The sequence below is a fragment of the Carassius auratus genome, chromosome 15 (assembly GCF_003368295.1).
Source record: "Carassius auratus strain Wakin chromosome 15, ASM336829v1, whole genome shotgun sequence".
Classification (NCBI taxonomy): domain Eukaryota; kingdom Metazoa; phylum Chordata; class Actinopteri; order Cypriniformes; family Cyprinidae; genus Carassius; species Carassius auratus.
In genome coordinates, this window is record NC_039257.1 from 24,190,483 (window position 1) to 24,217,197 (window position 26,715).

General features: G+C 39.0%; 3 protein-coding genes across 7 annotated transcripts in view; 1 reads left to right on the top strand and 2 right to left on the bottom strand.

Moving 5' to 3' along the window:
- Positions 1 to 13,433, bottom strand: part of pcsk7 (proprotein convertase subtilisin/kexin type 7) — a 20,373-nt gene extending 6,940 nt beyond the window's left edge. The window contains exons 1-12 of one of the 3 annotated variants that reach the window (XM_026282978.1): positions 13,250 to 13,433; positions 11,807 to 12,212; positions 11,168 to 11,302; positions 10,868 to 11,033; positions 9,627 to 9,717; positions 9,407 to 9,461; positions 9,010 to 9,148; positions 8,456 to 8,556; positions 6,936 to 7,103; positions 6,459 to 6,569; positions 6,283 to 6,385; positions 1 to 155 (exon numbers count right to left, since the gene is read on the bottom strand). The exon at positions 1 to 155 is cut by the window's left edge and continues 2 nt beyond it. In XM_026282978.1, the coding sequence (XP_026138763.1) occupies positions 1 to 155; positions 6,283 to 6,385; positions 6,459 to 6,569; positions 6,936 to 7,103; positions 8,456 to 8,556; positions 9,010 to 9,148; positions 9,407 to 9,461; positions 9,627 to 9,717; positions 10,868 to 11,033; positions 11,168 to 11,302; positions 11,807 to 12,175 (1,593 nt within the window). In that variant the 5' untranslated portion in view covers positions 12,176 to 12,212; positions 13,250 to 13,433. Of the gene's footprint in view, positions 156 to 6,282; positions 6,386 to 6,458; positions 6,570 to 6,935; positions 7,104 to 8,455; positions 8,557 to 9,009; positions 9,221 to 9,310; positions 9,462 to 9,626; positions 9,718 to 10,867; positions 11,034 to 11,167; positions 11,303 to 11,724; positions 12,213 to 13,249 lie in introns of those variants that run through there. The other 2 variants (XM_026282977.1, XM_026282980.1) reach the window with 2 other exon arrangements.
- Positions 1 to 26,715, top strand: part of LOC113115415 (tyrosine-protein kinase receptor UFO-like) — a 1,029,470-nt gene that overhangs the window by 576,680 nt on the left and 426,075 nt on the right. The gene's annotated exons all lie outside the window — the stretch shown is intronic.
- On the bottom strand, positions 14,249 to 26,572 carry ftr86 (finTRIM family, member 86). Of its 2 annotated transcripts, none has more exons than XM_026282983.1 (10): positions 26,449 to 26,572; positions 22,214 to 22,750; positions 17,673 to 17,768; positions 17,361 to 17,594; positions 16,892 to 17,051; positions 16,048 to 16,125; positions 15,855 to 15,968; positions 15,254 to 15,319; positions 14,957 to 15,159; positions 14,249 to 14,709 (listed from the first exon to the last, which is right to left on the bottom strand). In XM_026282983.1, exons 2-10 carry the CDS (start codon positions 22,712 to 22,714, stop codon positions 14,374 to 14,376), a joined length of 1,788 nt encoding a protein of 595 aa, XP_026138768.1. In that variant the 5' UTR covers positions 22,715 to 22,750; positions 26,449 to 26,572; the 3' UTR covers positions 14,249 to 14,373. The 2 variants fall into 2 exon arrangements, with proteins under 2 accessions (XP_026138768.1, XP_026138769.1); XM_026282984.1 differs by having other exon boundaries at positions 26,453 to 26,540.

The following is a 26,715-nucleotide window of genomic DNA, read 5'->3' on the forward strand; positions in this document are numbered from 1 at the left end:
ATCCAGTGGTCTCCGGGCCCCGATCAGAGAGCTCATTCCACTGGGACAGACGAGCCAGATCTCCACGCTCCCACGCCGCGGATGAGTGATCGTCACTGTGACAGACACGTGCTCCAGCGTCTGCATGCCAGACTGCCTCAGATCAGACACAGAGACTACAAACACAGAGAGATTCAAACATTAATATTCTTTCATAAATGCAAACTCACTTTAAAAATGCAACGACAGAGTATGAACTGATTTTCATTTCACCATATGGAGCAATAACAAAGAGCAGAAACAAATCCAATGCATTCTCGCATGGCACTGGATCTGAATACTAGTTAACCTACATGCAAAGTCTAGCATTAAACCACTTAAATAATCAGGTTTTAGTCAAACATGAAACTTGCACCAAGCCAGACAAATATAAAACAGAGTGCAATTCATTTGCGCTTCTTTACTTTAATACAAGAAAGTGGCTTGAGTCTGTTGAATGGCGATCTAACGCTATGTGGTCACCTTGTTGTTGAGATGCAGTGCTATGAAGTAAATAAATAATGTCCCCATCTTTTACTCTCACAATGGGTTTATCATCCTCGTTTGCTACATCAGTACGGCCCTATGATTTTCACGATGCAGAAAACATGGATTGAATCGCAGAATCCAATCATAAAAAAGGAATTTACTGTATAACAAGGAATTTTACGTAATTTGTCATTTTTTGATGGATAAATGAAAAACAGGTGAGTACACTTCAATCAAATAGCGATATAAACTAGTTTCTGTGAATATTAAACTGCTATTTTTGTTTTTTAAAATATGAATCCTCATGTTCTAATGCCAGAAAACACAACACAGAACTCATTGAGGGGGAGCATGTAATTAAAAAAAATTATCATTATTATTATTATTATTATTAAAATGGTTGGTTTTTATGAATTCAAATAATTAGACAATCACATAATTAGCTTTTTGATTTTTACATTTTAATTTAACCATTTAAATGGAATCCAGAATATACACATTAAGAATATCGGCCGATATACCGATATCTGACTTTTTTCAATCCCTTAAATCGGTATCGGCCCCCCAAAACTATATATATTATTAATAGTTCAGGAGAGAGAACATTTCCAAAATAGAAATAAAAAATTAAAAAAAAGGTCTTATTTTATCTTATGGTCCAATTCTCACTATTAACAACTACAACTACAACTTTACCTACGACTTTTGGGGTCTCAAACTAAAGTTAAGTTTAGGTATTTGACAGGATTAAGGATGTAGAACATGGTCAATATGTGCTTTTTTAGAAGTACTAATAAATAGCCAATATGTTAATAATAGGCATGTTAATAAGCAGCTAGTTAATAGTGAGATTTGGTCCCTAAACTGTTACACGCACACAAGCTCTGCACCAAAATAATTGTCTTATGATTTCAATGATCATGTTTGTAATAATTCTCAATGGCCCCTTCCTGATAACCATTTTATACTTCATGGCCGTAATTAACATTTTAGTAACTCAGAAATCACTTTTATTTCAATACAGAGCAACAATGTCAATATGTGAGCTTGATCTGTTGTGCTGCTGCTAATAACACATGCAGTAACGGCGTGACTTAAGGACTTAAGGACTGCTGAAAGAGAAGAGATTCTCGGAGGAATCCTGAACATTAGACTAAACTCCATGGCATTTCCTCAGAGAGGTTTGCTAAATACGAGCTCAAGCGCTCTAACCATATAGGGATATAATGATCGGTTCATCGGGGTAAACAATTACATAAAGGTATAAACAACAAAAAAATACTAAAGCTTCATTATCTGTCAGATACAAACACTGTCAGTCGATGAGTTTAAGGAGTTGTGCGCGGACATCACTTCTCTGATGACACAATCACAACAGTCCACTCCGTTCACCACAGACAGAACCCAGCCTGTCCTGCACTCCTCCCATTCACCAAGAGCTTTCTCTCTGATATCAAGTCACAAGACACCATCACAGCTTCTGGTTCATGACAACATTAATGCTTTTCAAAGCAAGTGGTTGCAGATTAACCTCCTTAAATGAAGAATACTTGCTGAGGGGACATTTCATTTCTTTTACACTATTAAAACTATTTTCCCTCAATATCGGTTGATCGGTTTAGATGCCATATTGTGTTTAACACGAACGAACGAGGCTGTGTGGGACAGACTTGCCGTCTTTATAATGGCACTCACTGTATAAATGTCCTAGATCGATTGTTTTTAACAGTCTTGTCTACTGAAAGGTTTTTTTGTAAAGATGTTTGGCTGAATAAGCAATGTGTTGTTAAAAAAACAGTATGATCCATATAAAGCACTGTACTTCAGTCTAGGGCTGCACAATGTGTCGCTTAAGCATCGATATCGCGATGAACAAATCCACTGTCGTAGTTGATCCGTTATTCATTAACTGTACGGGCCAGCTGCTCCCCGGCCCTTGACGAATGTGATTCGCGGAGAGAGAGAGAGAGAGAGAGAGAGAGAGAGACAGAGGGAGAGAGAGAGCACGAGAGAGAGAGAGCATGCGAGAGAAAGCGCGAGCGAGAGAGAGAGAGAGAGACAGAGGGAGAGAGAAAAAATTAGATTAGATTTCATATCGCAATATATATCGCACAAAAATTTAATATTTTCCCGATATCATGCAGCCCTACTTCAGTCCCTCACAGCCTCATTTTCACAACGGTCAGAAATTAAATATGGAGTTACACTGTCTAACATCTATTAGAAAATGTATCGATGTTTCATTACAGCCTTCTCAATATCACTGGATTTGTTTGTAGATACAAGTTACATTTTAAGTTGTTAAACTTTATAGCCATTTTATTTCGATTTTGTTAATTCGTCAGTATGTATGAGTCTGGAAATACGATGAATATTCGAAAAACATTTTCATTAAATGCATTAAATTTAACTTTTGCCATTTTACCCATACATTTAGATTGTAAAGACAAAAAAAACTTGTTTATTTTCTAAATGTTTCTAAATCTGTAAATGTAGATTTGATCCTACATTACATAAAAAGTGCTGGTGAACATCTAATTTGTCACTTTAACAGTGAATTAAACTAAGAAAAGCTGTTAGTTTTTACCTAATCATAAGAGAATCAGTTTATTGCATGAGTATAAAACATAAATACAGACTGCAGGTCTGCTCGATCAGCATGTTGCTTTAGGAGTCCCGTCTGTCTGATGATGCTCAACTGCAAACCTCACTTCTTTATAGCTATTAAGAGACACATATCTTCAACGAGCAGCTGCTGCCCAAACTCTGTCAGAGAAGATGTGGTTCACAAGACTGAACAACTGTCAAGAAGCAAGAAATGCTCCAGTTCGGCCGACTGACTGAAGACAGAGACGACGGAGAACCGTGAGAAAGAGGTGAGCTCAGTGGAGAAGGGAAGCAACACTTCACTCACTCGGTACACTTGAACACATAAACACAGACAAACATGTCCTAAAAAGGGCAGGCAACTGCTGTGTGAGGCACATGAACAGAGCCCACCGCTGAGAGAACAGCCCTTTTCATGGTTTGCTCGGAAATACATATCAGATCAGAAAACAGTAAATCATAGTATTTTGGTAGCACTATTAACTAAGTGTTTTCCCCAGTAAACTCATAATTTGCTGCTTGGTTATTATTATTATTTATTAAGTTTTTTACGCCATGTTAGCATCATGGCTGTTTACATGGCAAAAAGGTTCAGTATCATCCATAAGATTTACATTATATAAAACATTTCAACTTAAAGCTGCAATAGGTAACTTTTGTAAAAACATATTTTTACATATTTGTTAAACCTGTCATTATGTCCTGACAGTAGAATATGAGACAGATAATCTGTGTAAAAATCAAGCTCCTCTGGCTCCTCCCAGTGTCCTATTGCCATTTGCAGAAACTCCATCGCTCCCGGTAAGAAACAACCAATCAGAGCTGCGCTCCGTAACTTTTTTTATGTTCAAAATGTAGAAAAATGTATATAATAAGTGAGTACACCATGAATCCATTTTCCAAACCGTGTTTTTAGCTTGTCCTGAATCACTAGTGTGCACCTATAATAAGTGTTTATATTCGGACTATTTTAGATTGCTTCGGGGTACCGCGGCGGAGTAACCCAGTACCTTTGTGATTCTTCATAGACATAAACAGAGAGAAGTAGTTCCGGCTACGATGTTCTTCCGCAAGACGCAAGCAGTTCTGTTTATTAACCGCTAGAGTTAATAAAGTCGAAGTCGACCGGAAGTTGAAGTCGGTCGTGTGCCGCCATCTTGTAGCAGAACTTCACTTGCGTTAGCATACCCATTGACTCCCATTCATTTTAGCGTCACTTTGACAGCGAATAACTTTACATCTGAGGCGTTTAAAGACTCCGTTTGTCCATTATTTATTTCTAAAGATACATGACAATGTATAAAGTGCTCCATTACCTTCTATGTTACATTATGGCCCCGTATAAACAGTTTTTGTAAAAATAGGCTAACGATTGCGTCATAACCACTCGGCTCTCTGTCGCATTACCGTACAGACAGGAGGAGAAGCTCGCAGACAATTAACTTAATATGGCGTACTGGCGTTACATTTTAAAATACTATGCAAAATAATTAATCAGAATACTTACTCCTGCTCACTCACGACAAAGAGCTCCCCGCTCAAGCTCGCCGTCTCTGCAAGATTAACGATGGACGCACGCACAGCCACTAGAAGATTTACATCTGTCAGACAGGTTGCTGACGTCGTCAAGCTTCGTTTGAGTCTGCGCGTCAGAAACTGAAGTGCTAAAAAACGCTAAAAATGGGCTTCAATTGTCTCAGTTGAGTTCCAATGGGGTCGCTGTGTCCATTTCTTTTACTGTCTATGGGGAAATTGTGGGTTCCGCCATGTTTATATCCTTAAGGGAGTCAGCTTTCTGTAATCTATTCTCCTGGCTAAACTTTTGTTGTTGAGCTCTTGTGCTGTGCTGTGACTTCTTTCCTTTTGAGGTCACGGGAATCTCCACTATTACACTTTGGTCTTCAATTGTTTCAGTTCGTGTTTGACTAGAAGTTTGGGTGCTTTGTGTTTTCTTTTTGATTGAAGATGAGGTTTTACTGATTAATTGTGGTTTTTCTCTTGTTAACCAGGTCAGATCAGTTTGGCACTCAGCCTCTTGCTTGGTCGGTAAAACCACTGCAGCAAAGGATTTCTCAAACTGAAAAATAGGAAGCTTTTCAACCTCTTTCCGAGCATCTGCATAGTTCACTCTTTTAAGACATTTCACTTTCACATATCCAGAAGTTCTCTTGTTCTAATTATTCCTCTACTGCTGTTGAGATATGGATGGTGGCTTTTATTGGAACACCAGCCATTGTATTTGCTCTCAACAAATTATCAGCATGGGCTTTTTTTGAGCATTCGACCAAAATCTGACCTGATCTCAACTTTTAACAGTTCATGCAATTCCTGAGATTCCCTTTTGGATAGCAAATCGGGATAACTTTGTAAGTACTTTCTCCGCTGAAAGAGAATCTAAAAGGATAAACCTCTGCCAATTATCTTTTTTTTTATCAATTCACATCCAGTGTTTATGTCATCATCCGAATTTTGTTCCAATATTCACCTTTTTGAGGATTGTTTGTTAGCCATATTCTTTTTTATCTTGTTCCATCATCTTTGCTTCCCACCCGCCTCGAAGCTCAACTCCAGCAGATATGCATCAGGAATACAAGGATGATATACTCTTGCAAAAAGAACTAATGTTCAAATTGCTTGATTAACCCTTTGCCACCGCCTTCAGGGAAGAAAAACATATAGCTGATTTAATTGCCAATATCTACCCAGGACACGTCATGACTAGCCGCTTGATTGGATCGGGTCCCTCCAACCGCTCGTCTCTATGAAGTTGGAACCAAAGCATTGTGTTGGTCCTGTAAAAGCCACAGCTAATCACATTCCTCAAATGCCAGGACTTCTTCCTCCACAGACACGAGTCGCAACTCACACCTTTGTCGCCTTTTGCGAACAGCAAGGGGGTGCTAGGGACCTATTCTACCCCGGGTCCCCACGGGGAATTTGCTGCTTCGTAATAATCATGAGGTAGCTGTTAAGTTTAGGTATTGGGTGGATTAAAAGATATAAAATATGCAGAATAAGACATTAATATGTGTTTATAAGTACTAATAAACCGCCAACGTGATAGTAATATGCATGCTAATGAGCAACTAGTTAATAGTGAAAAATGGTTCTTAAAAAAGTGTCGCCAATTATTAAATTTCAGTATCATACCCCAAATAAATCTCTTACCATTCCAGGTGTGCGTGAGAGTTTTGTTATACTCTGGGATGTCCTCATTGGCCTTTAAAAGCGGGCTCTGGTAGGACACCAAGAAGGGGACGGACTCCCAGACCTGCCAGAGACACACACAGACTCTCAGATGCTTGATGAAGCCTGTGTTTCTCTGGAAGCTGTGATAGATCTACCTTAGCAGCATTAACCAGCCTCCAGGCGTTCAGCAAACCGAAGCCGTACTTGTGACTGTGGCGGAAACCAGCTCCATTGATTCCCCAGTCGGCCTGAGCGTCATCATCATGCTGGAGACACAGACACACCTCCACGTCAAACCAGTAGCAGTAGTAAAACATCAACACTATGCCCTGCAGTATTATATACTTTATTATAATAAGACCTCAGATAAATCACATATTGATGTGTGTTTATTGCTGAATCAATAATAAGAGGTGAATCTTCTGTTTACTCAGATACCGCTACAGGGACGTCTGCACGAGAGCGCCCTCTAGAGGGAGATTTACTGCTCTTCACTCACAGACGCACACATGACTATAGCAGCTCTCGCCTAATATCGATTGTGATATCATTGTGATTTATCCAGCAGTATCCTATATGGACAGTTTATTTAAAGTGAATTGATCCCATTAAAGGAGAGAGGGGTGTGTAACCTGTGTAGCGGTGTAGGAGATGATGTGCTGGACGTCCCTCCAGCTCAGACAGGGCCGCACCTGCAGCATGAGCGCCACCATCCCAGCAGCCAGAGGAGCAGCCGCTGACGTCCCTGTGTGTCCGTCTGTGCAGCCTGTGCCGCTCTGCAGAGACCAGTCCGACGTCACCTAACACAAACACATCACAACACGTCTAGATCAATCATTTACTGCTCTTAAACTCCACCCCTAAACTCACGCTCATCCACAAACACTTTTACATTGGATCTCAACATCCAATCAAAAACCAGAGCATTTAATGGCAGCTGCAGTAATGCAGTGGCTTTACCAGTTGCTGATTGGATCTTTTAATAAGGAGGCGGGGCTTATTCTGCAATATTGCAGATTGAGTGAACCGTCTTGGTTTAGTTACAGTCTTTAACAAAAGCTGTCTGAACTAGGAGTATATGATAGAAATACTAGTCTGCGGTAATAACGTAATGTTTTTTTAACGATGTGCGATTAGACATTATCAAGTGTAATTGCAAAAAACATTCAAAACACCCCTACAGAGTGCACACAGACATCACATGAAGTCTAGACTAGTGCGTGATTCACTGCATGATTCAGTCTATTAAAATGCATTTACAATGATCATAAACTCAAGATATAGGGACAAAAGAAATGCATGCATTTGTATCGTTTCATATAAGTCATATAAGGAGTTCAGTTTTTTTCTACAAAAATTACCATGATTACAAATATGTAATATTTTTTATAACATCTCACTAAATAATAAGTTAAGAGACTTACGTTTTAGACATCATATTGTCTGTTTTCTCTCTATTTCGACAACAAAAATAATCCCGAACAGAGTCACTGTGCTGTTTGTGTCTCTGAGCAACACAATGATTCGTTCCTGAATGAATCAATCTTTTCAATGATTCGGTTCACTCGCAATGACTCACTTATTAACAGTGACTTGCTGCCACCTACTGGTGGTTTTCATTTCAAATTTAAAGTCTATTTTAATTATTCAAATCATTTTAATATAAATATTCAATGTTTTATGTTCAATATATAAAAACATTATTAATGCATTTGTAAGTGCAGGTTAAATGCATTCGTGTCCTTCATTAAACAGCGTGTAAATGCATCTAGATGCCAGCTTCTGTGATTCCTCTGCATTGCAAACATGAATTTTGTTGATACTGATTTATTTTGCTCAATAGCCCAAATGTCTCATTATAACTGACTGATGACATGTAAGAATATTTGACTCAAAAGATAATGCACTTTCAGAAAAAATGGCTTTATAAAGGTAAAAATGCCCATAAAAGGTAAACATCTATTTAAACACACTGGAAAAGATTAATTTCTATCTGTGTGAACTGAGCAGCACACAAACAATGTAGGATCCTAACCCTAGGACTAACCCTAACCCAGTTTAAGATATCAGCAGAATAACACCAATCTTGTCTAATCATGGCTGTAGATATAATCCTGAGATCTGATGATAATGAGAGGCTCCTGATACTCACTATACTGCGCAGCGGTCTGCTCCCGCTGCTGAACGTGACGGCCAGCATCGACGCACACTCCTCGGCATAAAACGGCCTTTTGCCCTTCTCATCGACCGCTCCTGCAATTACACATCATCATTCAGTGTCTTAAAGAGCCTTCGCTCTCTTAAAGGGACAGTTCACCCAGAAACGAACACTTGCTGTTCATTTACTCATCCTCAGTCCTTCAGAGACGTAGGCGACTTTTCTAAAGTAGAGCAGTAAAGACGTCAAGGAACGCAAAATTAAAACACGCGCCACCTGATGATATACTGAAGTCTTATGAAGCAAAACAATCAGTCTGTGCAAGAAACTGATCATTTTCTTTTCTGCAAACTGGTTCTTTCGGACAGTTTGTTTCAGCTGGTTCAAATAACTGATGAATCAATTTATGTAATCATAACACACAAATATATTATTATCTATCCCTTTTCATGCTATAAAACAAATACAGACATACAGATATTAGAGAAAAGAAACATGAATCTGAATCAGACATGCTCCTGACTAGGATTTGACCCCCGTATCATTACCGATGGTGACGGTGTAGATGGAGTTAGCATAGCCGTCGTAGTTGCAGTTATCTTCATTCTGCCCTCCATTACCACTGGCCACGACGAAGATGCTGCCGAAACCTCTCCTGCCTGCGATGACCCCGTGCTGCAGAGCCGCCTGCAGACAAACAGAGACAGGCTTGAGCAAAACCACTGCTTGATGAACTCTGGGGCCGCAAAAACTGAACATCTGTAATGGCAGAAACACATGATGTTGTAAATGCACCTGTGAGAGTCTTACTGGCATATCGTCTTGGTGAAAGTACAGAGAACTAATTACATTGGTCATGTCACGGCCAGTCTTGTGCTGAAGGATGCATGTCTTTTGATTCTCATTCTTAAATGCATGAATGAAATGTAAAGAGACGCTCCAGACCTTGCCTAAGGGATGCGGTCCATCGACTGTACGTCCGTCATCATCCGGACCCCAGCTGCAGCACAACATACACACGCCATACACTTCAATCCAGTCTAAACATGCTTTAATGGATTATAAACAAGCAGTTCATGCATTATCTAACACAAACTATACATAGTAAATGCTTATACTCTTATAGTAAGCATGTCTATGATATCACACATTGTTCAGTGAGCACCTGCAGCTGTAGACGTCATTAACCTGGTAATGCTTATTGAAAGCAACAGCCTCCATGCTGTCTGTGAGGGGTCCGTCCAAAACTCTGATGCCTACCAGGACACACACACACACACACACACACACACAGAAATGATTCCCAGTGGAGACAATATTACCAGTGTTACATTCTACCAATGTTAAAGTAAAACACTGCAATAAATACTGCAATCATTTTCATCTGTTTTCACAATTTCAACAATGTTTTGTGCTTTGCATGTGAGAGAGCGCTAAGACAGCCATTTAATGTCTGCTAGCAAAAGAGTGTCTTAAAAATAATCTTTTCTAAAACTCAACCCCAACAATTAATTCACATAAAGACTCTTAAGAGAAAAAACATCTTATTAGAAAGTCACATGCAAGTAAACTTTAACTTGTTTACTTGTTACAAAGTAAAGAAACTATTAAATAAAATAATGTTATACACATAAATGGTTCTTCTTTGAAAAGCATGCATCACTACACACACATGCATTACATATATGATGTTATTTTATTAATGCATTTAACATTTTTAACTTACTTGGATACAGTGGGTGTTTATTAGAGCTGTCAAACGATTAACTGCATCCAAAATAAAAGTTTGTGTTTACAATATATATGTGTGTGTACTGTGTGTATGTATTAGGTATATATATATATAAACACAAACAGAAACAGAAAAATTGGAGATGTTTATATATTAAATATATTTATTTATAATATAAGTTATGTGTATATAATTATAAACGTAAATATTTTCGAAATATATACTGAATGCGTGTGTATTTATACATACATAATAAATATACACAGACATATTATGCAAACAAAAACTTTTATTTTGGATGCAAGTAATCGTTTGACAGCACTATGTTTTATGCATTTCAGAGCATATATGTTCATTGAATATCGGGATGAATTCACCAATATATCAATTAATCTTTTAGCTATATCCCTCTGCAATACAAGTGTAAATTGATGATAATATGAACATTACATTTTTGCCTTTACAAAGCACTTCTCTTCAAAGATGATTCTTTCCTCTCTAATAATTCAAGCATAATGCCTGCTGTTCATTTATTCAGTGATTTTTGTTTGTTTATAATGGTTTATTAGGAATTTCTGGAGTTAAAAAGAAGCGATTTAACATGTTAAAGCTTTTGTCTGATGTATATGATGTGTCAGAAACCAGATGTCATGTATTAAAGCGTGCGAGCTGACCTGCGACCCTGGCTCTGTAAGCGACTCCGACGGCACAGAAGCTGTTGTTGGAGACGGCGGCGATCTCTCCGGCGCAGCGCGTGCCGTGATGGTTATCACTGTGACCGTCAGGGTGAGGCATGGGGTCAGGGTCGTTCGAGTTCAGGTCATAACTACCCTCAGGACTCTAGGAAACACCGATCATGTGATCAACATTACTGCAGAAAGCCCTGACTGAACTGATGTTCACTGTATTTCGGAGCTGGAGGAGCAGAAGCTCATGGGGTGTGGGTGTGGGTCAGTCAGGGGTGATGGACTCACATAGTTGGGCTGAAGATCTGCCAGTGTGTGCTGAACGCCGTCGTCCACCACGACCACAGTGACCCCTGCACCGGTGATGTTCCTCTCCCACACACCCGTCACATTCACATCCATCCCTCGCTTCTCATCGTTGTGCTGCAAACGTGCAGATGTGAGACAGCAGCTTCCAGCCAACTGGCATGCACTTTTACTTACTTTTTCCCAAATTTATATACTTTTTATTATTATTATTATCATAAACAGTGATAATCAAATGAAGGCATAAAACTATGACATTTTTACATTTCTTAATCTTTTAAAATGTAAATCAAACAAATGAAAATTTAATAATTCTTTATTATTGTTGTTGTTTTTAAGCATAGATTTTAGATTGGTGTTTATGTTCTAATCATCAGTCATATGATGTGTGTGTTAATTATGATCATTATAAAGTGTGTGTCATTATAATCTCAATCAACAAGAGTATAGTGCATGATGAAGACCTCACTGGTTGAAACACTGCTCTTTTTTCATTAATTAATATATATATTAATACATTTACTTAATTGAAAATGTACATTTTTATGGCAGTCTGTGATTCTGTCCACATTTTCCACATCACGGAAATCTGTTTTCTAGTTGATGCCACAGGACGCTCACCAGGTGCCACTGCCTGGGGTATCTGGGGTCATTGAAGGTCAGGCTCCTCTTGGAGCGTCTGAGGATGTGTTCCTGTGAGTGCCAGAGCACATGAGGGTTTCGGTCCAGAGCTGACTCTGTGGAGTGCACGTCTGTGCTGTCCTCCGGTCGCTGGCAGAGCAGGTAGTGTCCCTCCAGCTGCCCGATCTGCCCGTGGCTCTCCAGACCCAGCTCCTCCGCCACGCTGTGTGCCAGACGCTCCAGAGACCGCCCCGCCGTCACCGCGTCCAGACGCACCGCCCAGGACCGGCCCGGCCCGCAGGACGAGGACGAGGAGCGGCTGAGCACCGCTGAGAGCCAGAGCAGCAGCAGATGAAGGAGACACATCATGACACAGCAGCACAGCGCTCGCTCCACATCAGATCAGCTGCAGGGAAACATTCATTAACTGAGACAGACTTACAAGCATTTCACACAACTCTTTCCAGCACTGTAGAGCTCCTAAATGACCCAAGTTGAATTATATTTTCAACGGGATGAACAAAATATACTGCGGTGAACAAACACTTGTGTAAAATAAAAATAAAAACACATGAAAACATCATTATAACCTGTAGATGGCAGCAGAGGAGCACTCATCATTCATTTAGACTTTTTCCTTTATACGTTGAAATTATAAAATAACAATTACAATACCATTATGAAATACCAAATCATCAAGAAATCAGTCTATGTCAGAGATTCGCTCTTTGTTGTGTATCAATTAAAAAATGCCACAAAGTGCTTTGAAAAAAACACTTTTCTTCACTTTAGGACTAAATCACAAAATCAATGAAGGTCTTGGTCAGTTTCATATAAGAAGAGTGGTACATTTAATAAGAATACAATATATATATCTTTCTACATAAAAATTTTGCATGCTACTGTTAAAATATATTTTGTAAGCTTCCCAAATCAAGCTTTACTGTCAAATGTGTATAAACATTAAATAAACCAAAAACACAAAAAAAATAACATGTAATATTAGTGCACTTATTAATATATGATTTATTTCCATATCATATTATCTCTCTCTCTCTCTCTCTCTCTCATATATATATATATATATATATATATATATATATATATATATATATATATATACACATATCTATCTATATACATATCTATATCTATCTATATATGTATGACAAATAATATATATATATATATATATATATATATATGTCACGTGTCTGAAATGAAAAGAATAATCTCTGTGAGTGAATTCTGTTTATTATCAAACCGGAAGAGGTCGAAACACGCCACAATACATACAACAGATGACTAAACCAAGTGTTGACTAATTAATATAACCTACTAAATACACAATAATGAAACATAATACAATTATGAATCAAATACACCTGAGCTCAGCACTGAAGAAAGTGAAACTGGCAGGTTAGAAAGAAATAATCATCTCACCTTCTGGCAACGATGATGTATTTCACTATCATTTGTCTGTTTTATTCCCGAGCTGTTAAGAGTCATTATTATTTTATTCCCTAACTGTTTAAAAACATTATTGATCGCTCTGGACTCGGTCCGCGACATCACTCGAGAACAGAACTCAGTCTGACGCGATAAACATCCGCGATCGTCATCTTCTGCGTCATATCCGGTGTGAGCCAACGCGTCACGAGAAAAACATTTTCTTCTATTTTTATGATGATCGAATTGTTTAATTTCAGTCTTATCTAACATTTAAATAGAAATCTCTCACATTAATCTAATAAATTATTAAATTCAATAAACTATCAAGTCCAACATTATTACTCTCTACTCCACTGTGATTGGACCACAATTAGAGTACGCTGAGCAAAGTAACACATATCACGTGACCGTGTCGCCTAAAACAGATCAAGTGGTATTATTAATCTAATAGCTGGAAAGTGATAGTTAGTTGTTTGTTCGTTCGTCGTGTTTCTGTCTTAAAAATGTTTGGAAATCGAGTTTTTTTTTTATGAAAATGTGCATCATCATTAGTTTGTATCTGTCCTTTCAACTGCATCTGTATCATAAGGAGAATCAACTCAAGTTTATCTTTAGAAACAATAGAGCTATAGTAGTTTAATTAAGGGGAGAGAGGTTTCCGCTCTCGATTTCATGGATCTACTTGAACTAAACTACCTCAAATTCAAATCCAGAAATATGTAGCGGTGCTTCATCAGTGTTTGTCTCAGCATGAAGCTTTATTTATTTTCTACAGCTTTTCAAGGCTTGGGAAACATTGCTGGTTTTCTGGGACTCTTGGGAACGCTGGCATCTTTCTCAGAGTATTTATAGACCTCACTGCTCTTGCTGCCAGGACAAACTCTGTTGACTGAAAATGTTTAGCCACTGCCGACAGATAGCTGTACACCGGAGATAACTCACATGCATCAGCTTTTATTCAGTTAGATAAACATGCAAACACACACACACTTATGATGCATTAGTATTCATATTTTATTTTCATCATGAGGTTGTAAACAGATAAAGATTGCAGTAAGGCTGTATGTTTAACCGCTGGTATTCTTCAGTAATTCCTGACAGTGGTTCTCTCCTCTTCAGCTGAGCTCACAGATGGAGATGGAGGATCCCACACCAGACCAGAAGCGGAAGCTGGGGAGGAGCGGTCTGTCGAAGTGTGTGTGAACGCTGCAGATCTCTTGGGCCTGATTGTGTGAGACTCTGTAAAAGGCCAGCACGCCGGACTGCTGGTCCAGATAGACCCCGATGCGTTTGGCTTTGGGAGCGGACAGCGCGGTCTCTTTGCCATCATGCCACATGGAGAAGGCCTTGCCGGACCAGTACAGGCTCCAGGACTGTGTGTTGTGACCCAGCCTGGCGCTGTCGTCCGCCGCGGAGCGATTCATGTCCTTATAAGCCACGCCAACCGTCACCTGCAGAGAGCAAACCAATAATAGCAGAATAATCCAGCAGCTAGAAGTCAAAATATCATGATTTTAGATAAAGCTTCTGCTTAATAAACTCGTTCGTGTATTGGCTGTTTAATAGTATTCTCTGTTTACAGTGTGTGCATAATTATTAGGTGAGTTGATATTCTGATCATATTTCATTTAATCATATCCAGACTACATCAATATTAGGAACTGTTATTAATTACAGGTGAATCATGCGTGCGCTCACCCTCTGTCCCGTCCACTCCAGCTCCCAGTAATACGGGCTCCCGGCCAGCGGCTCCACACACATCACCTGTCTCCAGAACATGAACCGCTCCGGGTGATCCGGATAATTCTGCTTCTCCGCGCACAGCGTCGCCTTGCGATATCCATCAGACAGACGGATGTGACGGAACGCACTGTTGTGATCCAGTGTGGGCTCGATGCGGACTGGAAGACAACACACACAGTTACACACATACATATTATACATATATAAAATACCCAACAAATGTAATGAAGTAGAAAAACCACACAATCTCACATTTGAGCATTTCCTCTCTGGTTTTAGGAGCTGGATTGGACACACAAAAGGATGCTGATGCCTCCGCTGTAGAGACACAGTAAAGAGGTTTAAACTGTATTCGTGACCTAAACACAGTCATCAGTGTCACAGACGTATATTTGTAGAAATAGACAACAATACATTGTATGGGTCACAATTATACATCTCTCTTTGATGACAAAAATCATTAGGATATTAAGATAAGATCATGTTCCATGAAGATATTTAGTACATTTCCTACTGTAAACATATCAAAAATGCATTATCATTTATAATATGCATTGCTAAAGAACTTTAAAGATGATTTTCTCAATATTTGTTTTTGTTTTTTTGCTCCCTCAGATTCCAGATTTTCATGTAGTTGTATCTCAGAAAAATATTGTCCTCCAAACAAACCACACATCACTGGAGAGATCATTTATTCAGCTTCAGATGATGTAGAAATCTCAATTTTTAAAAAATCCACCCTTATGATATAATTTAACATGATGGGTCAATCTCATGAAAACATGTGTAAGTCACCCCATCCAAAAGCTGTATGTAGTGCATGTGTATTTGAGGAGGGGTGGAGATGGTTGACCTGGACTGGCAGAGGGACACGCCGGTTTCTCGGGATGTTCTTGTGTTGCAGTAGAGGAAGCTCGGTCTTTGGGTTTAGCATCTGGTTTCACAGACTCCGACTTCACTTCTGTAACTGAGAGGAAGAGTTGACAATCAAGCGAGACGAGTTGCTTGTACACTAACAGTACTGTGATGATAAACTCTGGTCTTACCTGTGTTTGGTGAGGGCAGCTGAGGACCTCCGTCACACGACTGACCAGATGAGTGCACCTGAGCGGCTGCATCATTGACTGCAGTAACACACCAGACTTCAGTCAACAGGCTTCTTTACAGCACTAATACACTGGATTATTATTGTAAAAGTCAAATTTACAACCACTTTTCTCTGAAACTTGACTGTGATGTCAAAATAAAGCAGCACGTTTATTAGCACTGCACTGTAGTGAAACTAAATAGTTATGTGCGTCACATAATAAAGAAACATCTGTTATGTTGCTCGATGACCAAAAACAACAAAGTTAGTTTAATGACATATTCAGAAGAATTATTTAGTCTAATTATTAATAAAATCAATGCATTTATTCATTGCAATTTATAGTAACACTTTACTTAAGTCTTCACGTATGATCCATTGTATAAAAAAATAATGTACACTGTAATGCATTCATGTTTTCATTAGTTAAAATGCATTATAATATTTAAAGGTTTAATTATCATGTGTTTTAATAAATTATACTTTCTAAAGGTGTAACAGCGAATAGACAAGTATTATTGGTTACGATTATTCATGAGATTTGGAGATCAACTTTAAAGAGGATTTTTTTCTCAATATTTAGATTTCTTTGCTCCCTCAGATTCCAGATTTTCTAATAGTTGTATCTCAGACCAATATTGTCCTCCGAACAAACCACACATCAATGGAGAGATCATTTACTCAGCTTTCAGATGATGCATAAATGTACATTTCCAATAATTGACCGTTATGAGTGGTCTTGAGCTCCAGGGTCAGATATGATAAGATGAAGTCCAGTTGAAGCGCACTGTGATATAACTCACCGACTCTAAAGATGCTGGCCAGGTTGGTTTGGGTGAGATTTAGTGTGGCCTGTCTGTAAGCGTCCAGACACCGTCTGACCCCAGATATCACAGACTCTGGACTCCAGATCTCCATCGCTGCATCTCCAGCCTGATCCACCGTCCCCACGGCCATGAACGTCTGCAGAAGATACGGCTCAGATTCAGTACAATCTTATAAACCTTTCCTTATTACTCTTCATTTATACACGTTTGTTTAAACAAATCCAAGGTGACATCAACCAAATAACTCATTATATGCTTTAATTCCCATGCATTAGTATGTGTTGTGTTAAGTTAGACTTTTGAATTAGTTTTTGTTAATTTAACCTATAATAAACCTTAGTCAGAATAGGTTTCAGTTTTATACAAATACATCAGTTATGCTGATTCTGAAGTGTTTTCATACACCACCATCGGCTGCCGTTATTAAAGCCGAATCATCCCTTACATTCAGGAAGGTGACGGGGTCCTGGATGCTGTCCAGTGTGCGCAGCTGCTCTTGTTTCTGCTTCAGGCTGGTGATCTCCTGCTGGAAGCTGTATGTGTGGGTCTCGACGCGGCTGCTGGCTGATTTCTGGTGCGTCTGAAGAAGCTCGAGCACCTGAGAGTGACTGAGCTCCACACTCCTCAACACATCTGCAAACACCGCCTGACTGTCCATCAGCATCTTCTGCATGGAGCTCTGCGAGCCACAAACACTCGTCTCAAACCACTGCATTACTGAGACACAAAGGACAAAGATCTCCTATGGGATTATTACCTTGTGTGCTTGGGAAACCTGGGGGAGACTCTGAAGAAGCCTTTCTCTGTCTGCAATGCTCCCCTGTATCTGATCCCTCACTTTCTTCAGCTCTTGCTGTATCAAGACATACAATGTTAATGTACCACAGTCCAAGACATTCAGCTGTAAAAAGTTCAGGGGTTACTTTGCTTCCCATAATTAATGCAACTTTTAATAAACTAATCAAAACTGTTACTGCACATCAGTCTCAGAGACCACAGTCATCAATACCCAATCAATTACATTTCCAACTTCTATATTTTGGCCCCTAAGTATTTCCATTTACCAACATCCTCAGCGGATATCACATCTAATACAGAAAGGCGAACTAATCAAAGGCATTATATCATAAATTAGAAATTCACAACATGCTTTTTGTCATTGTCAGGAGTGTGTCGATTGTTGAATGTGCTCCAGTTGACTAGGTTTGTCACATCACAGATGAGCGAGACAGAAAGAGGGATTAGTTTGCTGTTATGAGACGTATTATTCATTATTCTTAACTGAGTTTAGATTCCAGTAACAGATTAAGCGAGCTCAGTGATCTGGGGCCATATGTATAAAGCCGCTCAGAGTAAAACTTTTGTCTTAAGTGTGTAAAAAAAAAAATTCTAAGAATGACATTTGGGCAGCAGTGGCCCTTCAATAACACATGGATGATATTATACACCCTCAGTATTATTTGAAGCAAATAATTGACATTGTAGGACTAGGACTTGTATCTCTGCTCAATAAATGTCTGCAATCTGGGTTTATCCCTGATCGTTTAAAAATGGCCGGAGTCACCCTAGTGCTAATGAAACCTTCACTGAATGCTTCTATTGTAGCAAATATCCGGACTGTATCTGTTCTACCTTTTATTTCTAAGATTATGGGGAAAAAATGTTTTTCAGTCATTTCTATCTAATAATAACATCTATGAGACATTTTTTAAATCACTGCATAATACTGAAATGGCCCTTGTAAGAGTTCTTAATGATATTCTAATAACTACAGATTTAGGTGTATTTAGTTATAATAATAATAATAATATATTTATTTTGTATAGCGCCTTTAAAAGTAGCTTTCTCAAAGCACTTTACATACAAGCATAACTCCAAATGAATAAACACAATATAAGTACAAGAAAATAAACGCATAAAATCAAGTTCATGTAAAAGCAATCCTAAAATAAAATGTTTTAAGAAGAGATTTAAAAGTCACTAATGAATTTGCTTCCCTGATGTCGGCCGGGAGAGAATTCCAGAGCTTAGGAGCATAGACAGAGAATGCTCGGTCACCCCACGTATGAAACCGTGTCTTCGGAACAACCAATAGACCACTCTGAGAGGAGCGCAGATTGCGACGTGGTGTGTAGGGGATTAATAAGTCAGTCAAATACTCAGGTGCCAGATTGTGCAGAGATTTATAGGCCAGCATAAGGATTTTAAAATCAATACGGTACCTAACAGGTAGCCAGTGCAGGGACTCCAAGACTGGAGTTATATGGTCCCTGGTCTTGACCCCAGATAGTACTCTAGCAGCTGAATTTTGAAGATATTAGAATTTATCCAGTGATGATTTAGATACCCCAGCTAGAAGACCATTGCAGTAGTCAATGCGCGAAAAGACAAAAGAGTTAATCAACTTCTCAGCTACCGAAAAGGATAACATAGGACGTAGCCGGGCTATATTTCTGAGGTGATAAAACGATGTCTTAACTGTATTCTGGACAAAAGGCTCAAATGACAGTGTGGCATCAAATATGACACCCAAATTCTTTAATTTGGACTTAAACTCCAGTGCAACGCCATCAACAGACAGAGTAGGAGACCCAACCTTTCGCAGTTGATGTGGAGATCCAAGGAGCATGACTTCTGTTTTTGAGCCGTTTAGAGACAGAAAATTATTGGACATCCAAATCTTTATCTCAGCAATACAGTTAGAAAGATGCCCAACGTTCACTTGCTGACCCGGTCTAGTATGGATATAAATCTGTGTATCATCAGCATAAAAGTGATAGTTAAGGTTTAGAGATTGTAGTAATTGACCAAGTGGAAAGATGTACATACTAAAGAGTAGGAGGACCCAAGACTGAACCTTGTGGAACACCCGTATGAACAGAACCAACCTTGGACCTATAACCACCCATAAAAACAAATTGGCTACGGTCAGTGAAATAGGACTTGAACCAGTCAAGAACAGTCTCTGACAAGCCAAATACATGTTCGAGGCGATTAAGTAGTAGGGCATGGTCAATAGTGTCGAAGGCTGAACTGAGATCCAAGAGAATGAGAATGGACGTGGAGCCGGAGTCGGAGGCAATTAGTAAGTAATTAGCGACTTTCACCAACGCAGTCTCAGTGCTGTGTAATTTTCGAAAACCTGATTGATGTTGCTCAAATAGTTTATTTTCAATTAAGTGTTTGTTTAATTGAGCTACAACCACACCCTCCAAGATTTTAGACAGAAATGATAGATTTGAGATTGGGCGATAATTTGACAGATTTTTCACATCAGAGTTTTGCTTTTTTAAAACAGGAGTAACCGCAGCAGTTTTAAGTGCTGCTGGCACCTCCCCTGTTGACAAAGAGTCATTTATTATAGCAAGAACTGAGGGACATAAAGGACCAAAACAGGATTTAAACAGGCTACCAGGCATGGGATCAAGTATGCAAGTGGTAGCTTTCATACCAGAAACCTGGTTGCAGAGCATCTCAGGTTGTAATAAAGTAAATTTGGATAAAGGAATGCCAGAGAACCTAGGAGTATTAACTGTTATACTGGACCTGTCCTCAATCTTCAAAACTGCTGATCATGAAATTATAATCTCTCACCTGGAGTCTTATGTGGGTCTGTTGGGGACAGTTTTAAATTGGTGTAAATCTTTCCAAACAAACCAAACCTTCTCAGTTAAAATAAGAAACTTCACTTCCTCTTTAGGCAATCTAACTTGTGGTGTTCCTCAGGGATCTGTGTTAGCACCTACTCTTTTGTTTTGTTTACTCTAGATCTACTTCCTAGATGGATCTACTTACTTGGGGTCCATCTTTAGGAAATATGGCATTTCTTTCTACTGTTATGCTGACGATATGCAAATGATCTACCTGTTACCTGTAGTTCAAAATGCAGCAGCATACATTTTACAACCCTTCAAAACACATAGTTCATGCCACCTCTCTAAATATTATCTTATATTACCTTTCTATATTTATTCTTGTTTTAGCAATGGCCCGTATTCTCTCTTTTTTTTTTTTTTGTAGCCTCGTCTCAGTACGAATTATTTTGGTTTTAACTACGGGTGAATCTCCAGTCAATGATGATTGTCATTTTGACCTTTTCTCGATTACAATTCGCTATTTATTCCAGCTGCTGTGAGTAAAGACTATAAACAATCCGTCACCAAATACAAGTGGTAAACCCACTTCTTTTCGACTACTGAAAAATAACACCCATAACCTGTCATTATAAAGCTTGAAAGAACCAGGACGTTCTTAAATAAAACTAAAATTGGATTCATCTGAAAAAAGAAAGTCATATTCATACAGGATGCATTGAGGATGAGTAAATTATAGGGTAATTTTTTTAGATTAACTATTTAAGGCTCTTAAAGAAGTCATGGCAAGCAAAATTAACTTTAACATGTTGTTTGAACATAAATGTGTGTTGGCAGGGATTTAACACATATACCCTATGATGATCCACCCAGTGCTTTTAAAAAAAATATCCCTACAAATAATATCCCTTTTCTTAAATCCAGCCGATCTCATATTCTTGGCTGTGTGACATCACACAGACCCAGGCTCCTCCCACGATAGTTGATTGACAGTAATGTTTTACCTTAGACCTGGCTACGAGTGAGTTGTCTTCAGCCAGACATTGGTTCACCGCTGGAGCAGAATAACTCCTAAGTGATTGAGGTGGTTTTTGGTTGGGTGTAATAATGAACATAGCAGTCGTCATTTACTCCCAACATCTGAGCAGCTGAATACGTGGCTATGTATGTTTATGAAGGGAATGCACTCCTGATCTACCTAAACGCGTTTAAGTACACAGAAGAAGTGAGTATAAGGTTATTAATCTTTCCTTTACTAAAAATGTGCTAATTTCACAAGTTTCACAATGAATGCGGCTAAAGTTAAGAGTCTCTCATGAGATCCCACAGAAGAGGGGGGCGGGGTCAGCAGAGCTCATTAGCATTTAAAGGAACATGCACCGAAACGAGTCACTGTGAACAGAGCCGTTTTTGACAAGGTAAAAAGGGTGTATTTACACTACCACTGAGAAATTTTAACCAATGTTATAGACTTTCCATTAAGACCCTTAAAAATCACTTGTGGAAAATTGGCATTGGATATCTTTTATCATAGCATGTGTGTATATGGCTCCAGGTCACCCTTGAGTTTAATACATTTGGATAAATTATGACTTTGATGAACAGAATACACATTATTTCGTTCTTTTTTACATTTTGGGGTGAAACATGACGACGCTCTTGACAGGTTTTGTGAGATTTACCCAAACGCGATGCAGTTGCATACCTGAATCTTTAGTCGTTCTTCATCTGGACGCACCACCTGATGGCCTTTGTGTCCGAGAAAGCTGCACTCGTCACAGATGCACTGTTTGTCGTCACAGCAGTACAGTTCCAGCACCTGCTGATGGATCGGGCAGAGCTGCGGAGAGCTGGAGGGCAGAGAGGGATACAGTCCGGTCTGGGACGCAGGAGCTCCTGAGGATCCCTCCGGATCAGAAGAGGAGAGCGCTTCTGGACTCTCAGAGACAGACGAGTCCGGGCCGTCCTGCCTACCCAGCCTCAGCTTCTCCAGAGCTTCCATGAGCACGTTGCTTCTGGCCAGGACGGGTCTTGGTTTGAAATGCTGTCTGCATTGAGGACATTCGTAGGAGCCTTTCTTTGCGGTCTGATCCCAGTGTTTCTGGATACAGAGCAGGCAGTAACTGTGTCCACAGGGAAGGGTAGCAGGGTCCTTGAGGATGTCCAAGCAGATGGGGCAAGCAAACGCCTCCTCTGTTGTAGCCATGATGTTGAAGAGAGGTAGATGAACAATCCAGAGTTTCTGCAAAACCACAGGCGACGACTTTACACACTTCCTTTTAAACCAAAACGGGTGTGGTTAAAACTAGTAGTACAAGTTCTCTGGATGGTTCTAGCTAAGCGCTACACACATTTTCCATGACACAGCTAGAATAAAATGTATGGCAGGCTGACAAACCTGTGTATCTGGTCAGGGATCGGGGTTTAGAAACGCAATCTTGTAAAACGGCTTGAGGCGTTGAGTAATGAAAGGTTCTGATAATGTTGTATAAACGTTGCTATTATGTTGTTAACCTTCCCCTTGTGACGTCTAAGTATTGAACAGTTGTTGTTTTTTTACATCAGTGCATCCCCTTCTAATGTTTCAGAAACCACCTTTCCACGTCCAACTTGAAACTACATAACAGTCAGTAATACGTCATGTTTTTGTCAAAAATGCCATGTGTGAATATAACTACCATAAATAGTACATAATTAGTAAGAGAGCTCACTAATATATATATATATATATATATATTAGTGAGTGATATTGCATTACAATATTACATTTCTTTCAGTTTTTTGATCAAATAAATACAGCCTTAATTAGCATAAGAAACTCTGCAAAAATAATAATAATAATAATGATTTAAAGAAATCTTACTGATCCCAAACTTGTGAGCAGCAGTCTACACAGGCACACACACACAAAAAAATTTTAATCGCCGTAGGATTTCACTTTTATTTATTTTATAGTTAGTGTAATACAGCAGTGTCATAATTATGTATATAATTATAATAAATATTTGAAGCTTGGTTTTTATTGTTCTGTTCTTGTAATGTGTTGGACATCTCTATGATAACTGAATGAAGTCTTTGTGGTGATGATGTTATTTTGGTCATGAAAAAAGAAACATTAATAAAAGACATCAAGCCACATATGGCATTTTTTTTTTTTTTACAAATTATAAAGATTTTTATTTAAATGTATTAATTGTTCTGTTGCATTAACTCCAGTTAGGTTAAGACAGATGTCCGTCCTTGTCGATCAAAAGCAGATTCGGGTCTCGAAACACTTGTCAAGTGAAGTGAAACACACTTCAGAGCATGTTTCGAAACATCTGCGCTTCGGGATCTCCACACCGAAGCCATCCCCATGTGTACCTTGCCTGTGTTTTTGACCTTGGACTGTTTCTTGTTTTTGTGATAGTTCGATGCCTGTCCTGACCACTGCCTGTTTTTGGATCACTCTTTGTCTTGGACACTGTTGTTTCATGATGTTTGACCATGCCTGTCGTGATCACGATCTGTACTATGAAACGAGCAATTGGATCTTATCTCCGTTCTCACGCTCTAGTCCCATTACAGGATTCACACGAGCACGCTCATACAGGTTTTCAAGATGCTGATAGATATGTCCATGCTGCATGTGATGGAAAACAATGATGTCATGCAATGTTTTATGTTTTTTTTTTAAAGAGTATTTCCTTCTTCCTGCTTTAAAGCATTATCAGGAAAAGATCATGTGGATGCGATGTGCATGTATGAGATTTGCACTAGATTATCTTTTAATATTATGCATGAGGCAATTATGTCAGTCAGAGAGTAATGTCATGTGACACATGATTAAGCGTTATTTTCAGCTTTGATCACAGCAATCAATTACATTTGAACAGATACTAACACAGAAAGCAGATATAATAAAGTACTACTGGTTGTATTTTGAGATGATAAATGCAGCCCTGATGACCATACCTTTCAAAAACATCATCCTGATCCCAAATTTCCAAGACTCAAGATAATGGTGTGAATGCATGAGCAAAGGACATTTTTAGACCAAAGAACATTTGACTAACCCTGGCACTATATTCTGTGAGTCAAGATGTTTGAACTGAAGCTACATGTCGACAAATTTTATACCACGCTTCTGCCATTCATTAAAGGGGGGATGAAATGCTCGTTTTCACTCAATCTCCTGTTAATCTTGAGTACCTATAGAGTAGTACTGCATCCTTCATAACTCCAAAAAGTCTTTAGTTTTATTATATTCATAAGAGATAGTCTGTACCAATTTTTCCCGGAAAAACACGACCGACCGGAGGCGTGCTGTGTGGGCGGAGCTAAAGAATCACGAGCACCAGTAGGATTTTGCGTTGAGAGCGTTTGGAAGCTGTGACACCGTGAGGACAAAACCAACCAAAACAAACCCTGGCTAACAGTCAGATTCAGCGTATATTTATGATCCAGAATCAGATCCCGAGGCTGAAACTGAACGAGAGCAGCAGCAGGAACGACTCGCTCCGAGCGGGGCTCGAACCCGGGTCTCCGGCATGGGAGGGGACGCACTAACAAGGAGGCAGAGATATTTGAAGCAGTTTTACTCACCGCATGCGGTTCCAACACACGATCGTGACCCTTTTTCGTTGGGATTGCATTATCCTTAAGAAATAAACGATGTGCAAATCCGTCGTCAAACTGGGCTTCGTTTGTAAAACAAGCATCTTCGAAATGCAGGGAACAAACACAAACACTTGCACAACTCCGTTGATGCTCTGTAAAAATAAACTCCATCCACTGGTCCCTTAATGCTGTTTCTCTTTTGGTAATCTGTGCAGGGTTGTCTTGCCCTCGCAACCAAAAACACACTTCTTTTGTGACATTTGGCGACGCTCTCGCTCTGATCAGTGAAGTCTGTTGTGCTCTCAGTGCTCTGCTATACGGGAGCGCGCGCTCTTCCGGCAGAAGTGCCTCAGGACACATATAAGGAAATTCCGCTCCATCTAACGTCACACAGAGCCATACTCGAAAAAAACTTTCCCAAACTTGTGACAAACCGGAAGGAGTATTTTTGGAACAGAAATACTCCTTCAAACGTACAACTTAATTTTTGAAACTTTGTCCATGTTTAGCATGGGAATCCAACTCTTTAACAGTGTAAAAAACTCAGTATGCATTAAATAGCATTTCACCCCCCCTTTAAGAAGTTTGGGTATGTGGCCCAATTTAAGTCCAACCAAAAAGTTCCCTAAAAAGACTGCGAGAAACTACTAAAGACCGGTCCGTGTAAGTTTGTGATGTCTCAGAGAGTTTATAAGAGTCTGGAAACACAGGATGGATGCTGTGTTTAGACATTTAATGCCTTCGTAGTATGCTACAAAGTTAGTTAGTCATGTTGTTGACATGTCCTTGTCTTGGTCAAAGCATAAAAACACAATAAAAAAAGTAGTAAAGTATTAAGTAGTTAACTTAATAATAATATGATTAGTGACAGGTTAACTTTCGTAGCGTCTACATAAATAAAATATTGATAATAATATCCAATCGATTCTTCAGGTGTTTTTCCAATTCAACCAAATCTCAGAAACTTCTCAGCTTATACTTTTGATTTTCTTAAGTAAGATAAATGTGTATAGCGATGAAAGCCAATCTATTAAATGCCATTGATGTATATTCACTGAATAATAGAGGAGCTTTAGATATTGTTGCATTATATGCCAATGAATGCTCAAAAATGGGAAAAAGCACCTTGCAGGATTTTTTCTTTCTTTCTTTCTTTCTCCAGAGTTTGCATGCCTGTAACTCAAAAGGTATTAAATATAGCTTCATGCCCTTATACATTTCGGTTCTTAACAAATTCAAACAGAAGCCAGATTTTGAAAACACGTTTGTTTGCAAGTGTTTAGCTTCACTGATAGACTGTAGATCAACAGACACTGACCTGCAACCATCAAATGTACTTACTTACAGCTCGTGAGGCAGAATTCAGCAGTGTGTGTGTAAACTCAGAACATCATCGATCAAACAAACGCATTTCTGAACGAACCGAGGCACGGACTGATCGATAATGAATCGTTCTTATCCGGTTCCTTTTGATGAATCGATCGAATCGAATGACGATTCAAAATCAGAGGCCCAAGAAAAATAAATGCGTGAAAAATACGCTTTAACAGCTGTTAAAAGAATACAACAGTAATTATTTACAAATAAAACACGATAGCTTCGTGTATG

What these genes read in the sequence shown, in the direction of transcription:
- ftr86 (XM_026282983.1), bottom strand. Translation starts at nt 22,714, where the DNA reads ATGGCTACAACAGAGGAGGCGTTTGCTTGCCCCATCTGCTTGGACATC. An exon ending in AAGAACGACTAAAGATTCAG is followed by an intron (nt 17,769 to 22,213) that starts GTATGCAACTGC and finishes GTCTTGATACAG; the next exon opens with CAAGAGCTGAAGAAAGTGAG. An exon ending in TGGAGTGGACGGGACAGAGG is followed by an intron (nt 14,710 to 14,956) that starts GTGAGCGCACGC and finishes TGCTCTCTGCAG; the next exon opens with GTGACGGTTGGCGTGGCTTA.